This window comes from Aquarana catesbeiana, linkage group LG03, assembly GCF_042186555.1.
Source record: "Aquarana catesbeiana isolate 2022-GZ linkage group LG03, ASM4218655v1, whole genome shotgun sequence".
Lineage (NCBI taxonomy): Eukaryota > Metazoa > Chordata > Amphibia > Anura > Ranidae > Aquarana > Aquarana catesbeiana.
The window spans coordinates 131,940,727-131,955,884 of record NC_133326.1 but is presented as its reverse complement, the minus strand read 5'-3'; the positions used below and the strand labels follow the sequence as shown (position 1 = coordinate 131,955,884).

The window sequence follows — 15,158 nt, the reverse complement described above, 5'->3', positions numbered from 1 at the left end:
AAGTGTCAAACTAAAAAAATCAAAGTAAAAATTAACAATAAAAAAAAAAAAAAATGTAAAGCGCTCCTGTCCTCGTGTGCTCGCACACAGAAGCGAACACATACGTAAGTCCCTCCCACATATGAAAACGGTGTTCAAACCACACATGTGAGGTATCGCTGTGAACGTTAGAGCGAGAGCAATAATTCTAGCTCTAGACCTCCTCATGTAACCAGTAAAAAATTTGAAAGCGTTGCCTATGAGGATTTATAAGTACCAAGTTTGGCGTCATTCCACGAGCGTGTGCAATTTTGAAGCATGACATGTTGCATGACATGGCATGACATGACATTTTCTTAAGTTTGGCACCATTCCATGAGCGTGTGCAAGTTTGAAGCATGACATGTTGGGTATCTATTTACTTGGCGTAACTTCATCTTTCACATTATGCAAAAAAATTGGGCTAACTTTACTACTTTTTTTTTTTTAAAAAGCGTTTGAAAAATCGCTGCGCAAATACTGTGCGAGATAAAAAGTTGTTATGACCGCCATTGTATTCTCTAGGGTCTCTGCTAACAAAACATTTATAATGTTTGGGGGTTCTATGTAATTTTCTAGCAAAAAAATGATGATTTTTACATGTAGGAGAGAAATGTCAGAATTGGCCTGGGTGGCAAGTGGATATATAGGGAGCATTTACTAAGCTGCTGAAAGAAAAAAACATAGGAAAAAAGCTTTTCTTATTTTTTTTCTTAATATTTAATGTTAGTAATATATTACAGAATACAGAGAATACAGAATACTTTATTAATCCCAAAGGGAAATTGTGAAATTGTTACCCACACAGACACACTGAACAAAGACAACACAAGATCGCAACAATAAACTGAACAAGATGCAAAAACACAACAAAATTACCAATAACAGCCATTAGCACCAATTTAACAAAATTAAAATTACACTACAAATAAAATATCCATACAATTGAAATACAACATAGAATAAATAACACAGATTAAAATAACAGACAATCAAACACCACCCCAGATAATAACCAACACAATACCAACATACTATAAAAACAATACAAAATCTTGATCATAAACCAGAATTAAATCTTCACCTCCAGCCCTCATAGAAAATAATTATAAATCTTGATCGCCACAGGATATGTGCAATGGCATTGCAGCCAATAGAGTTTGCAGTTTTTTGGGTTTTTGTATATTTTGAAGTTGCACTTCTGTTTGACTTGAACACAGTAAAATGCATGAAAACGCATTTTTCATGCACTGGAATGCATGAAAAACGCACGGGGCCCCAGTTTAGTGGGGAAAAAAACAGAAAGAAAAAAAATCATCTGGAATGCACCCGGAAATGCATCAAAAACGCACATACAAAAACGCATTTTGAACGGATCTGGAGGGCGTTTTTGTGGTGTGAACCAGCCCTTACAGGAGAGTGCACCTCAAAGATTATTTAAAAATGGGTGTACTTGCACGCTGCTATGTTGTACTGTTGAGTGCTATAAGACTACAAAACTTACTAAGCGGATCGCTCACACCTATATACACTCTCTAAACGTGTATCAATGTGCAAAATTGTATTCAAAAATGGTGCTGTGCTCCCAAATGCTATTGTGTTAGTATCCCTTCTAATCTGTTTGCATAGCAATTTTCAAACTCAGCATATCATACCAAATCATATATAACATTAACAAAACAAAACAAACAATGCATCAGTCCATAAAGTGTCCTTAGGTATGAATTTGCTTGCATATGCTCAATCTTTCATAAAAAACAGGCTTGTGTTCACATATCCAAACGACTGCTTCCTTAATTAGTAGGGATGCACCGAAATTTCGGCCACCGAAACATATCGGCCGAAAATGGCCCTTTCGGCAAAAAGCCAAAAGAGAATTTTTGCTGATACCTAAAGGGGCGGGGCTCCGCCCCCGGTGCCGCCTATCAGGGGAGCTTCCTATATTGTAGAAGAGAGGAGAGCCGCCGCCTGTTTGATTACAGCGCCGGGAACATCACAGCTTTAATTTCAATAGCTGTGTGTTCCCCGCTGCGCGCCGTCACATACAGCCCCTTGTCCGGGCATTTTGATAGACAGATCACCCGTCCAATGGGACGGGTGATCTGTCTATCAAAGTGCCCGGACAAGGGGGAGGGGCTGTATGTGACGGCGTGCAGCGGGGAACACACAGCTATTGAAATGAAAGCTGTGATGTTCCCGGCGCTGTAATCAAACAGGCGGCGGCGGCTCTCCTCTCCCTTCACTGGCTGCAATGGGGACACTGGCTGCACTACTGGGGACACTGGCTGCACTACTGGGGACACTGGCTGCACTACTGGGGACACTGGCTGCACTACTGGGGACACTGGCTGCACTACTGGGGACACTGGCTTCACTACTGGGGACACAGGCTGCTCTACTGGGGACACAGGCTGCACCAGCACTACTGGGGACACAGGCTGGCTGCGTCTGATGGGCACTGGTGAGGCTGCATTGATCTCTTGTATCATGTCCGCAGTCTCTGACCATCTCCTGTACCATGTCGCCAGTCTCTGACCATCTCCTGTACCATGTCCCCAGTCTCTGACCATCTCCTGTACCATGTCCCCAGTCTCTGACCATCTCCTGTACCATGTCCCCAGTCTCTGACCATCTCCTGTACCATGTCTGCAGTCTCTGACCATCTCCTGTACCATGTCCCCAGTCTCTGACCATCTCCTGTACCATGTCTGCAGTCTCTGACCATCTCCTGTACAATGTTTGCAGTCTCTGACCATCTCCTGTACAATTTCTGCAGTCTCTGACCATCTCCTGTACCATGTCCCCAGTCTCTGACCATCTCCTGTACCATGTCCCCAGTCTCTGACCATCTCCTCTACCATATCCCCAGTCTCTGACCATCTCCTGTACCATGTTCCCAGTCTTTGACCATCTCCTGTACCATGTTCCCAGTCTCTGACCATCTCCTGTACCATGTTCCCAGTCTCTGACCATCTCCTGTACCATGTCTGCAGTCTCTGGCCATCTCCTGTACCATGTCTGCAATCTCTGACCATCTCCTGTACCATGTCTGCAGTCTCTGACCATCTCCTGTACCATGTCTGCAGTCTCTGACCATCTCCTGTACCATGTCTGCAGTCTCTGACTATCTCTTGTACCATGTCTGCAGTCTCTGTCCATCTCCTGTACCATGTCTGCAGTCTCTGACCATCTCTTGTACCATGTCTGCAGTCTCTGTCCATCTCCTGTACCATGTCTGCAGTCTCTGACCATCTCCTGTACCGTGTCTGCAGTCTCTGACCATCTCCTGTACCATGTCCTCAGTCTCTGACCATCTCCTGTACCATCTCTGCAGTCTCTAATCATCTCCTGTACCATCTCTGCAGTCTCTGACCATCTCCTGTACCATGTCCCCAGTCTCTGACCATCTCCTGTACCATGTCCCCAGTCTCTGACCATCTCCTGTACCATGTCCACAGTCTCTGACAATCTCCTGTACCATGTCCCCAGTCTCTGACCATCTCCTGTACCATGTCTGCAGTCTCTGACCATCTCCTGTACAATGTCTGCAGTCTCTGACCATCTCCTGTACAATTTCTGCAGTCTCTGACCATCTCCTGTACCATGTCCCCAGTCTCTGACCATCTCCTGTACCATGTCCCCAGTCTGACCATCTCCTGTACTATATCCCCAGTCTCTGACCATCTCCTGTACCATGTTCCCAGTCTTTGACCATCTCCTGTACCATGTTCCCAGTCTCTGACCATCTCCTGTACCATGTTCCCAGTCTCTGACCATCTCCTGTACCATGTCTGCAGTCTCTGACCATCCCCTGTACCATGTCTGCAATCTCTGACCATCTCCTGTACCATGTCTGCAGTCTCTGACCATCTCCTGTACCATGTCTGCAGTCTCTGACCATCTCCTGTACCATGTCTGCAGTCTCTGACCATCTCTTGTACCATGTCTGCAGTCTCTGTCCATCTCCTGTACCATGTCCTCAGTCTCTGACCATCTCCTGTACCATCTCTGCAGTCTCTAATCATCTCCTGTACCATGTCCTCAGTCTCTGACCATCTCCTGTACCATCTCTGCAGTCTCTAATCATCTCCTGTACCATCTCTGCAGTCTCTGACCATCTCCTGTACCATGTCCCCAGTCTCTGACCATCTCCTGTATAAAAATATTTTTAAAAACAGTCACTTTCAGTATCGGTGTTGTTTCGGTATCGGTTTCGGTTTTCGGGATCAAGGAAGATTTATTTTCAGTATCGGTTTCGGCACCAAAAAAAACATTCGGTGCATCCCTATAATTAGTGTTCACCACTATGTGCTCCAGTCATCCACATGCATCAGTGATAATCCCCTCTCCTGATGTGTCCCCGCTCACCTGGGGGATAAGACCTACCAATGGTCTATATTCGCTTTTGTCTCTCTCTGGGGATCTATTTTATGCTGTTTCACTCCTTTGCCGGCGATCCTGAGATTAGAATCCTCCTTCTCTTACAATTATCTCCATACGCCCAAATCATAAAGCGAGAAAGCTGGACAAAGTGCTTTTCACAGTTTCCATAGTAAAATAGAAATACAAAGTGAATAAACAGTTTCATGGTGATATTTGCAGCACCACACATTATAACAAATGTAAACTTTCTATAAAATGGTACTGGCATTTTGCCACCTGAGGTACAATTTTTATTATTAATGCTACATTAGTGCTTTTCGTGTTGGGTCTATGCCCAGAAAAAATTAACGTTTTTATATCTCTACAATATGACTCTCATTATTTTGCCAGAGTCTAATTAGAGGTGACGAGAAGAGATGATTGATTATAAAGAATGACAGGTTGAGAAAGAAGGAAAAGAGTAAAGAGTTATGCCATGTACACGCGGCCGGATTTTTCGATCAAACTTGTCCGAAGGAACGAATCCGTCGGACAATTCGACCGTGTGTGGTCTTCATCGGACCTGCAGCGGACCTTTTCTGTGGAAAATGTGACGGACTTTAGATTTAGAACATGTTTCAAATCTTTCCGACGGATTCGAGTCCGGTCGAAAAATCCGTTCGTCTGTATGCTAGTCCGACGGACGAAAACCGATGCTAGGGCAGCTATTGGCTCCTGGCTATGAACTTCCATATTCTAGTCCGGTCGTACGTCATCACGGTCGAATCCGTCGGCGTGATTGTGTGTAGACAAGTCCGATTCGACGGAAGTCCGTCAAAAGTCCGTCAAAGTCTGACGTTATTCAGTCCGTCGAAAGTCTGGTCATGTGTACACGGCATTAGAGATTTAGAAAGTGACCCCCGCATCCTGATTCCTGCCCCCCATCGGCTAGTCTACGCCGATATGGCTCTGGGGTCTCCCGTTAAGTATCGGATTCAAGTAACCCAAATCTTTTCAATCTGTTGTATTTTATCATTTAAGATTGCAGTCATTTGTTCATTAAGCATGATCCAGGAGAGTTTGTGTTTGAGCTGATCAAACGGCACCACCGCCGATTTCCATGATTTCGCTATTGTGATTTTTGCTGCTGTAAATACATACGTTATGAGACGTTTCCGGAATCTTGAGGCTGATTCTACCTCGGCACCCAACAGTGCTTGTCTAGGGGACTTAACAAGGTTTACCTGGGTGAGGGTGTATATAAAATTGTACACCCTAATCCAGTAGCGCCTCACCTTGGGGCACTGCCACCACACGTGATACATCATCCCCAGCCTCAAAAACATCGAGGGGATGCCTTGGGAATGAAGGTTGCCAGTCTTGCCGAGACCATGTACCATCTCATTATGACTTTGTAATTTGCTTCCATTAATGATGTATTTATGATAGATTTCGTGGCCCCCTGGGCTATTTTTGCCCCTCGCTCAATACTCTCCTGGAAGTCTATAACGAGCAATAATATATGTAAGACCGCGCTTAGGATGAGTATGCGTAGGTGTGCTGCCTCCCCTAATGAGACTCCCCTGAGGGAACTCTAAATGATGAATGACAGAAAGATGGGGAATATGGCGCTATCTACTAGCAAGAGATAGCACCAATATCAAAAATAACAAATATAACAAGGCGTGGGTGGGAGAAATGGGGGGAGCATGAATGCTGCACTGGAACTATGTGTACACCACTCATACACAAACCCTTACCTCAAATAAAGTGACTGTATATGTAAAAAAAATTTTTGTAACATACAAGTGGGTAGTGAAATCACATCATATATACAGATATAATATGTATGTGCCCGAAATTACTGCACAAGTTGCCCACCACGTAGTCACAAAACACAGGTGTATACCAAATATATTTAAGTGTGTCAGGTGCGTGCCATTAACTACAAGCCCAAAGGAAAAAGACACATGTGTGTCCAATGAGCTATGTGTGATATCCTGAAACTTCCTTATTAATAAACAATTCAGCTGCCAGGATGTGAAAATTCTTGAAGAAAATATAAAATAAAATATTATAGAAATAAAGTAAAGATAAATATCACATGTAAGCGTGAAAAACAACCACAATCAAGGGTGTAAAAATAAGGCTAAGATAAAAGTTCATATATATATGGATAAATGACAGTCCATATGGTGTACGTCTGATGCTCCTCGAATATGACACATACAAAATATGTTAGGTGACTTGAGTGCTCGTAGTGTCCACAGGTGACTTCTGTGCTCCCCCTCAAGGGTCCGCACTCACCTGATCCAGTGCAGCATTCATGCTCCCCCCATTTCTCCCACCCACGCCTTGTTATATTTGTTATTTTTGATATTGGTGCCATCTCTTTCTAGTAGGTAGCGCCATATTCCCCATCTTTCTGTCTTTCTCCTGGAGGTCTGCCTCCCATCTCTTCATATATTCCAATTTTCAGTAAAATTTGTTAGGACTGTATATAATTCAGAGATATGCCCTCTAATCTTATCATACTCAGGTTGGTGATGGGATCCTTCCGTTATTCCTGGGGCGTTGTGAGGACCAAATGGGGGATAAAGCTTGATTCTGGTGGTTGGTAGACGGTGTGGACGGGTGGTCCCTAGAGATGATTCCCAGTTCTAGTAGAAGCCCTTCTCCATCGTGGTAATTTGAAAAGGAATAGTTTTTGCCTCTGTATGTAAAGGAGAGATGGAAGGGGAAAGACCAACGGTATTTAATTTGGCAGTTCAGTAGTTGCTGTAAGAGTGGCTTTAGGGTACGGCGTTTTTGCACTGTGGAAGGGGCAAGGTCTGTGAATAGTTGTATCGGAGCTCTAAGTAAATTCAGATCTTGTTTGTACCTGGAGGCCGCCATTCATTTTTCTTTAATCTTGTAGTAATGCGGTTTCACTATTATGTCTCGCGGTAGTCTATCAGACCTTGGGGCTATCAAGACTCTATGGATTCGGTCGACTTCCAGGTGATGTGGTGATATGTCAGGTATTAGTTCTTTCATGAGGATGCGTATGGCTCCTTCCAGGTCTGTGTGGGTTTCTGGGAGTCCCCGTATGCATATATTATAACGTCGGGACCTATTCTCCAAATCCTTGATTTTTGTGTAGGCCTCCTCCAATCTCCCTGTAGTTCTGCTGCATCCTAGAATTTTGGTTAATTCTGTTCACCGTTTTATCAACTTTTGTTTCAGTAGTGTCCAGCCTAAGTCCAAAGCTTTGTATATCTTTCTTTCTTTCTTTCTTTCTTTCTTTCTTTCTTTCTTTCTTTCTTTCTTTCTTTCTTTCTTTCTTTCTTTCTTTCTTTCTTTCTTTCTTTCTTTCTTTCTTTCTTTCTTTCTTTCTTTCTTTCTTTCTTTCTTTCTTTCCTTCTTTCTTTCTTTCCTTCTTTCCTTCTTTCTTGAGGCTGTGTGATATGAGGCTTTAGGTTTACTTCCTGACAATGATGTACCCCTATCTCTCGATGTACTTAGCTATGAGTGACCTACAGTTTATTGAAATGTTATTTCATGATTATTAAAAAAAAAAAAAAAAAAAATTATTTTACGTTTGCAACCAGTTGCTGATACTTCTGGGTTTATAGCCTTAGACATATGGTTTCTTTACTAGATAGAGCCTAAATGTTAGGCTAAATTCTTCTTGATGTAGCTCCTCTTTGATTACTATGTTATGGCCTATGATTATATTGGAGGAAGCAATAGGAAGTTATATTGGAGGAAGTATATGAGTTTGGCATTACAATTTAACTAAACCCATTTGATTTTAGTCACTTAAAATGTAGGAGATTTTAGTCGACTAAAATACTACTAAAACTAAAACAATTCAGATGACTAAAATATGACACAAACTAAAATGGCATTTTAGTTAAAAGACTAAAATATGACTAAAACTAAAATGGCATTTTAGTCAAAAGACTATGACTAAAACTAATTCGAAATTTAATGTCAAAATTAACACTGCTACCTGCACTTTTCTCCTGTTCCCATAGCTGCTGAATAAATTCAGACACTTGGCTGAGCATTCATGTTTGTGTAAGTGCTGGGCAACAAAAGGGTAGTCCTATCGTGCCTACATGTCCAATCAACTTTAAATGTCTAGAGTCAATTTTATTCTGATCTGTTTAGGAGCAGCAGATGGTGTTCTTGAAAGACCGACCTTTGCCTTTTCCTGTTATGGAGGCTGGTAATCCTGTTATGGAGGCTGGTAATTCTGTTCTGGAGGTTGGTAATCATGTTATGGAGGTTGGTACTCAGAGTGGAAAGCCTAGGAAGAAGGTGAAGCTCTTTATCTGTGGGCATAGTGGAGTTGGAAAAACCACATTTGTCAACACATTAAAAGAGGTAAATGAAAGCTATACAAGCAGAATTTAAATTCCACATTTTTACATCACATATTTGTTACTGATTTGTCCTACACTACTATTATTTTATTCCCCATTTTTATTTAACAGACTGGGCTACTTTCAAAATTTCAGTATTATTTTAATGGAACTGAATCTCCTCCATCTACACAAGGGGTGTCCTGTTCAGAGACTAATCTAAAGGGTGAGTGGCTACGCATTTAACTTTGTTTGTGGTGGTGAGACAACAATAAGAGTGACATTTTTGTGAGATCAAAATAAGTTACACTATTTTTCTTTTCTGTCCTCTTTCTTCAGATGGTTCGTTGGTTATATGGGACTTTGCTGGGCAAATGGAGTACTGTTTTACTCATTCTCTCCTTCTCAACACTAGTGGACCCAACACTATATATTGTGTGGTCTTCAGTCTCAAAGGGATTGAGAGTGACCTGCATGGAGCACAAAAGCAAGCAATTGACCAGGTACAGAAGTCCCACTGTCTTTCTTGTTATTTTAATTAAAATATTATTAGCAGACAACTGATAAAGGTTTACAAAGTTCTCATGTCTTCGCTCTTATTTATATGCTTTAGTAAATCAACTTCACTAGTCACAACTAAACATAAGAAACCATAGTAGTATGCTTTTCTAGATTGACATTTGGTGACTATCACCACCTTACTTTTTTTATAAACTATTTAGATCAAAATATAGCTGCTTCTGTAGCATTTTTGAGACTTTTATTAGCTAGAAAAGAAAACATTATTATTTAAGGTGATTAGATGTTGTGGAGATGTTGTGTTTTTAATTAATTTTGTAAATATAATCATGATATTTTAACAGCAAAATTGTGTATTCAAGAGTGTTGTTCCTCAAATTCTCTTTACCAATATTATTATTTAAAGAACATCTATCACTTAGCAATGAACAGTGCCCTAAGGGATTGGAACGGGAAAGGCAGACATTGTACTTTTGTTATTCAGCAGTGTGCTAGTTTAACTAGCAATTGTGCATTAATGCAATACTGTACTAAAATGACACTTTTATCATTTTTTTTCAGGCAAATAGAGTTTCTTTTGGTGCTGTTTTTAATCACCACTGGCTTTTTTATGTTTTGCTATATAAAAAAAATTGGAAAAAAAACTTTTTTCTTCATAAATTTAAACCAAATTGTGGTCTGTTACCTTTCTTTGGTAAAAAATAACCCACATCAGTATATAATATTTAGTCTGTGTGGAAGTTAGATAGAGTCTACAAACTATGGTATATATATATTTGAAAACGGATCACTCCTGATGTACTGACTGCCTCATTTTGTCAGGCCCTAAAATGCCAGGACAGTATAATTTTTTTCTTTTTACATACTGTCACTGGTGTGGCGGTGATCAGTGATACTGACTAGTGACAGTATGTATAAAAAAAAGTATTTCATTTTTTTTACATCCTGTCATTAGAGTAGTTCAGTGTCACCATAGTGACACTGTACTAAACTGGGAGGATCAGGGATTTTCTTTTACACTATTATTGCTTATAATAGTGATGATCACTGTTATTAGGAATAGTTTTAGCTATCATGAATGGCTTTCATTTATGGCAGCTTGATTACTATTGTGACCTGAGATTGGTTACAGCTAATCACACAGTACAGAGTGCTGTGATTGGCGCAGGTACCATGTGATACCAATCACAGCATCACAATACTAAGCAAAACAGTTATAAATGGAAGCCATTCATGACTGTTTTGCCGACATTCTAATCATGTGATCGCTATGACCAATCATAGCAATCACATGATACCCCAGCAGCTCACAGTGGCCAGGTACCGGTCACAGTGATCCGCTGTGTGCAGCGGACACAGCGGTCACGAAATCACATCACTGCAAGCCCCAGTGGGTGCACCAGTGCACATGCTCACTGCAACATACCACTACTTCGCAATACATTTACTGTGAGCGGGTCAGCAAGAGGTTAAAGTAGAACTAAAGGCAAATCTTTTTTTAAATTTTGGACAGAGTAAGGGAGTGTTTTAACCCCTGTCAGATTTTTCCTGCAATCTGTGTCCCACTGGGGAGATTTCCATTCACTTCCTGTTCCATAGCCAATATAGGAAGATAGAGAAAATCCCCCCAAAATTAGGGAAATGCTTGGTTGGCCCTAAAATTACAAGATCTAGCATCCCCCATTGGAAGATTTCCCTTTATTCCTGTTCTAGGGACAACTCATAATGTGGGATTTTCTTTTACTTTAACTTTTGATAATAATGGTAAACAAATAGAGAGGGTGAATCTCCCTAATGGGGACACAGACAGCAATAAAAATCTGACAGGTGTTATAATCCCTCTACACTCTATCCAAAACCAAAAAAATGCCTTTAGTGACACTTTAAATTTATTTCTCTGGGCTTACATTCCAATAGCCAGTGCTGGCATTTGGATGGAAGATGACATGGTAGCAATTGAAGTAGTAGATAAATTGACTGCTCTTGGGTCATAACCTTGAGTTAGACCCGACTGTGACAGTGATTCACACACCAATGGAAGTATCATTGTGTTGTGCTTATTAGCAAGAGTGGGCTGTCATGCTCATAAGTTTGTGTAGCGCCTACCCCAAATTTCTGGGGAGCCTAGTGGTGACCCCCAGAGGTGGGGAGGGCTGACTTCCTCAGGGTGATGGTTACTAGGCATGGTGCTTGATGAATAAGATAGAAAATTGGGCGCCAGTTTTTTTTTTTTATGCTTGAACAGAGAGAAGTTTATTTCTCACAACAGGAAAAATGCGGGAGAGAGGGTATAGGGCGCAGGACACCCTTAGTCAAAAATAGTAATGATCAGCAGATAGGCAGACTCCTTAGACGAAAAGGTAAGATAAGGCAGACAGCAGTAGTGGAAAAGAACCTTTAAGCTGAACCAACACATCTGTACTTTGTAGAATAGGCTGTCTCCTATGGTAGCTGAACTTAACTCACAGGTGGTGCAGGAGCTCTATGGATGATTCCATCTTGACGCTTTACCAGGCTCTTCATGGGTCCCTGGTTCATGCAAGAGTCACCTCTGGTACTTAATCTCAGGTCTCCATCCTTTCCTTCATGCCTCTAGGTAGTAAGCAGGCTCTCTCTTGCAGAACCTTAAGCACATGGTTAGGCCTCAGGCTTTAGGCCTACCGAGTAGGAGCTGTTTCACACACATCCCACCAGACTGCAGCCTGAGCAGGGAAGTCTCCAATCACCTGACTCCAAATAAATACTTTTTCCCAGCATTCAAAGCAGCCAGTCTGATTGGTTGAGAAAGGTATGTTTATTCATAACCTGAATTCACTGTAGCTTGTCAAAGACAACAGCGCCACCTACTGACAAAAAGGAGGCCACAGCTAAACAGGATTAGGAAGGAAGCCATTTGACCACTAAACACTACAAATTAGCCAATTAACTAAATTTACCTGTATGCCTGCTTTGGGACAAGGGTGCTACATTTGTTTTACTTATTGCTGCATAAACATAGTTGCATGCTATGTTGAGATGCTCATATTCATGTTTTTTGTATAATCTTTATTTTTGCAAAAGACAAGTAACATGTCATGTTCAACATTTGTAAAATAAAATCTCAGGCCCATGTGGGCTCATTGTGCATAAACATTGCATACAAATGGATTGAACACATAAGTAAGAATATAGTATAAGGAAGAAGTACTCTGGGAATATCTGGCAAGGTAGCCGAAAGGCTATCCTCTTAAAAGGTTCTCAGTGGGGGCAGTCCCCGTGGATATCTTAGATATGTGTGCGAGACAACTGATGCATATAAGCCTTGGTATGGTAGCCTCACCATGGGTGTTGAGCCGATGGGGGCTATCATTAATTCCTCAATGAAAGTATGGTCCCGGGCCCACGGCCGTGGCGGAGGGGGGCTAACATAGCCTCCTGCTAACCTTCCCCTGCCCACGTGTGAGCCAGGGGCACAAGAGAGTAGTATATTGAAAGCTACGCGGGGATAAACAGTGCCCCCCTTAAATAGGTGGCCTTCCACGTGACTGTAGAGGCATCAGGCATCATGTCTATTAACATCATATTGGGTAAATCCTAGACCGGCCTCTATGCAACAGAAAATATGTGTCATTACTGAGGGGTTTCGAAAAGAGAACAGGAGAAGAAAGAAAGGAAAAAAGAAGGGGAGGGGGGGGGAGGAACGATCAGGTCATACCTGGAACCTTGTAAGGAGCTTTCATCACACCCACACCGAGCACATCGCATCTGGTTAAGATAGATGGTCCATCTGGAGTCCGGCAACTGCTGTATGGCAACAGTTGTCTCCCTGTCCTCTATGTTTTCAAAAGCCTACGGGTCTTAAGGGATGGGTCTGCCAGTTCTAGTAGAGCTGTGTCTAAGCTGGAGGGCACGTGACTTGGGTCTGAAACATATTCAAACCAGGGTGTCCATACACCGGTAAATCGGTCCCTGGAGCCCCCGGCAGGTCGCTATCCATTCCTCTGCCTCCCAGATGTCATTCACCCTGCTGATCCACTCTTCCTGGGTAGGGATTCTGGGTTGCTTCCAGTAAATTGGAAACAGGCGCCTTGCTGCGTTTAGTAAATGGGGCAGTGTGCTTTTCTTATATCGGCTAACTGGGATCGGGGGAACATGTAAGAGGAAGTGTGTCGGAGACAGAGGAACGTCTAGCCCCAGTACATCTTTTATTTGATCTTTAATGTCCTCCCAAAAGGATTTGATTAGGGGACATTCCCACCATATATGGATAAGCCTGCCTCTGTGTCCACATCCTCTCCAGCAGAGCTCAGACCCGGAGGATACGTGCCAAGTCCACTAGTACCGGTACCAGCGGGACAGTATCTTATAGTTTGTTTCCTGGGTTTTGGAGTCAATAGAGGATGAGTGAGTGAGCTGATATAGGTGAGTTAGTTGTGTTTCCGTGAGTTTGTGACCTAAGTCCCTTTCCCATCTCCGGATATAGGCGTGTTTAGGTTTATGCACGGCAGAGCCCAGCAATCGGTACAATTCCGACACCATGTGGGGTATTAGTTCGTCATCTACAAAGAGTTGTTTGAATGAGGTGATGGTGGAGGGGTCCCTAATGGAGTGGCCGTGTGTCTCAAAAAAGTGGTGTAGCTGTCTATACCTCCAGAAGTTCATGCGGGAGCCTTGATGTCTGTCTTGGAGGGTGTCAAAACTTAGAAGTATACCGTCCTTCATGAGTTTGCCACAACTGGCATTGCCGTCTCCTACCCATGGCCCAAAAAAGGCCATTTGTTCGCCTGGGGGAAACCATAGGAACCCGCCCAGTGGGGCCAGCGTGGATACAGGGGGGGCTATTTTTTGGAGTGGATTGATCCTGTCCCAGACTGAGAGCACATGTGTAGGTGGAGAGGTTGTATCAGACAGCCCCCTGTGTTCCCGGGTTAGCCATGGAGCGTAGGTTAGATTTCTGCCCACCAAGCTCTTCTCTAGGGAGACCCATAGCTTGAAGTGGATATGGAAGCACCAGTTAAGTATCCTCTGGAGGATCATGGCCCGGTAGTAGCGCCGTATCTCTGGGATTCCCAAGCTACCCTCACGCTTTGGGCGTTTCAGCACCCTTAGGGCTATTCTGGGTTTTCGTGCATGCCATACAAATTCGGACAGCATGCTGGACAGGCGGTCAAAAAAAAAGTCTAGGTAAGGGTATCAGTATCATTTGGAGGAAGAAGAGTATACGTGGCAGGATATTCATTTTTATAATATTTACCTGTCCCAACCACGTGAAAGCAGTCTGCGTCCATTGTAAGAGGTCTCTTTTAACAGTAGTAAGCAGCTGGGGATATATTCATGTTTTTTAATTAGGTCTGTAAACAATTTAGCGCCACCGCTGCCGATATGTCATTGTCAATTTGTAAATTAATTTGTTGGATATACTTATTAAAATGTACCTCTTTTAATACTTTCACTGTTTCTAATATCTTTTTGCATATGTTCTCTTTTAATATTCTCTATTAGATGATTTTCTGGCTGCGATTCCTGAGCTTAGCCTATAACCCTGACTCTTTGCCACATGTTATAATCATAGGAAGCCACTTAGACACCCTGCCTGAAGAAAACCACATGCTGATAGGTAAGAAAAATGAGAACCTGTAAGAAAAAGTTCAGTTTACTAAGGGGTTTATTTACTAAAGCTAGAGAGTGCAAAATCAGTCACAATTCTGCAAAGAAACCAATCAACTTCCAGGTTTTATTGACAAAGCTTAATTGAACAAGCTGAGGTTAGAAGCTGATTGGTTTCTATGCAGAAATGTGACCAATTTTGCACTCTCTAGCTTTAGTAAATACACCCCAATGTGCCTCATTTGTTAAAAAATGTTACCCTTACCCCTTAGCCTCCTCTGTCCTTCACAGTTAATCTGACCCCTAAAGCCAGTCATAGACAGA

At 42.3% G+C, this 15,158-nt stretch overlaps 1 protein-coding gene and 1 long non-coding RNA gene across 3 annotated transcripts in view; one reads left to right on the top strand and one right to left on the bottom strand.

Moving 5' to 3' along the window:
- Positions 1 to 6,760: 6,760 nt before the first annotated feature.
- LOC141131696 (uncharacterized) lies at positions 6,761 to 12,006 on the bottom strand. 2 transcript variants are annotated; one of them, XR_012242802.1, is made up of 3 exons: positions 11,715 to 12,006; positions 8,567 to 8,699; positions 6,761 to 7,817 (listed from the first exon to the last, which is right to left on the bottom strand). It is a non-coding gene; the product is annotated as an uncharacterized lncRNA (long non-coding RNA). The 2 variants fall into 2 exon arrangements; XR_012242801.1 differs by having other exon boundaries at positions 6,762 to 7,817; positions 8,567 to 8,674; positions 11,715 to 12,005.
- Positions 8,496 to 15,158, top strand: part of LOC141131695 (probable serine/threonine-protein kinase pats1) — a 34,350-nt gene continuing 27,687 nt past the window's right edge. The window contains exons 1-4 of the mRNA XM_073619257.1: positions 8,496 to 8,751; positions 8,862 to 8,955; positions 9,069 to 9,232; positions 14,730 to 14,844. Of these exons, the coding sequence (XP_073475358.1) occupies positions 8,545 to 8,751; positions 8,862 to 8,955; positions 9,069 to 9,232; positions 14,730 to 14,844 (580 nt within the window). The 5' untranslated portion in view covers positions 8,496 to 8,544. The remainder of the gene's footprint in view (positions 8,752 to 8,861; positions 8,956 to 9,068; positions 9,233 to 14,729; positions 14,845 to 15,158) is intronic.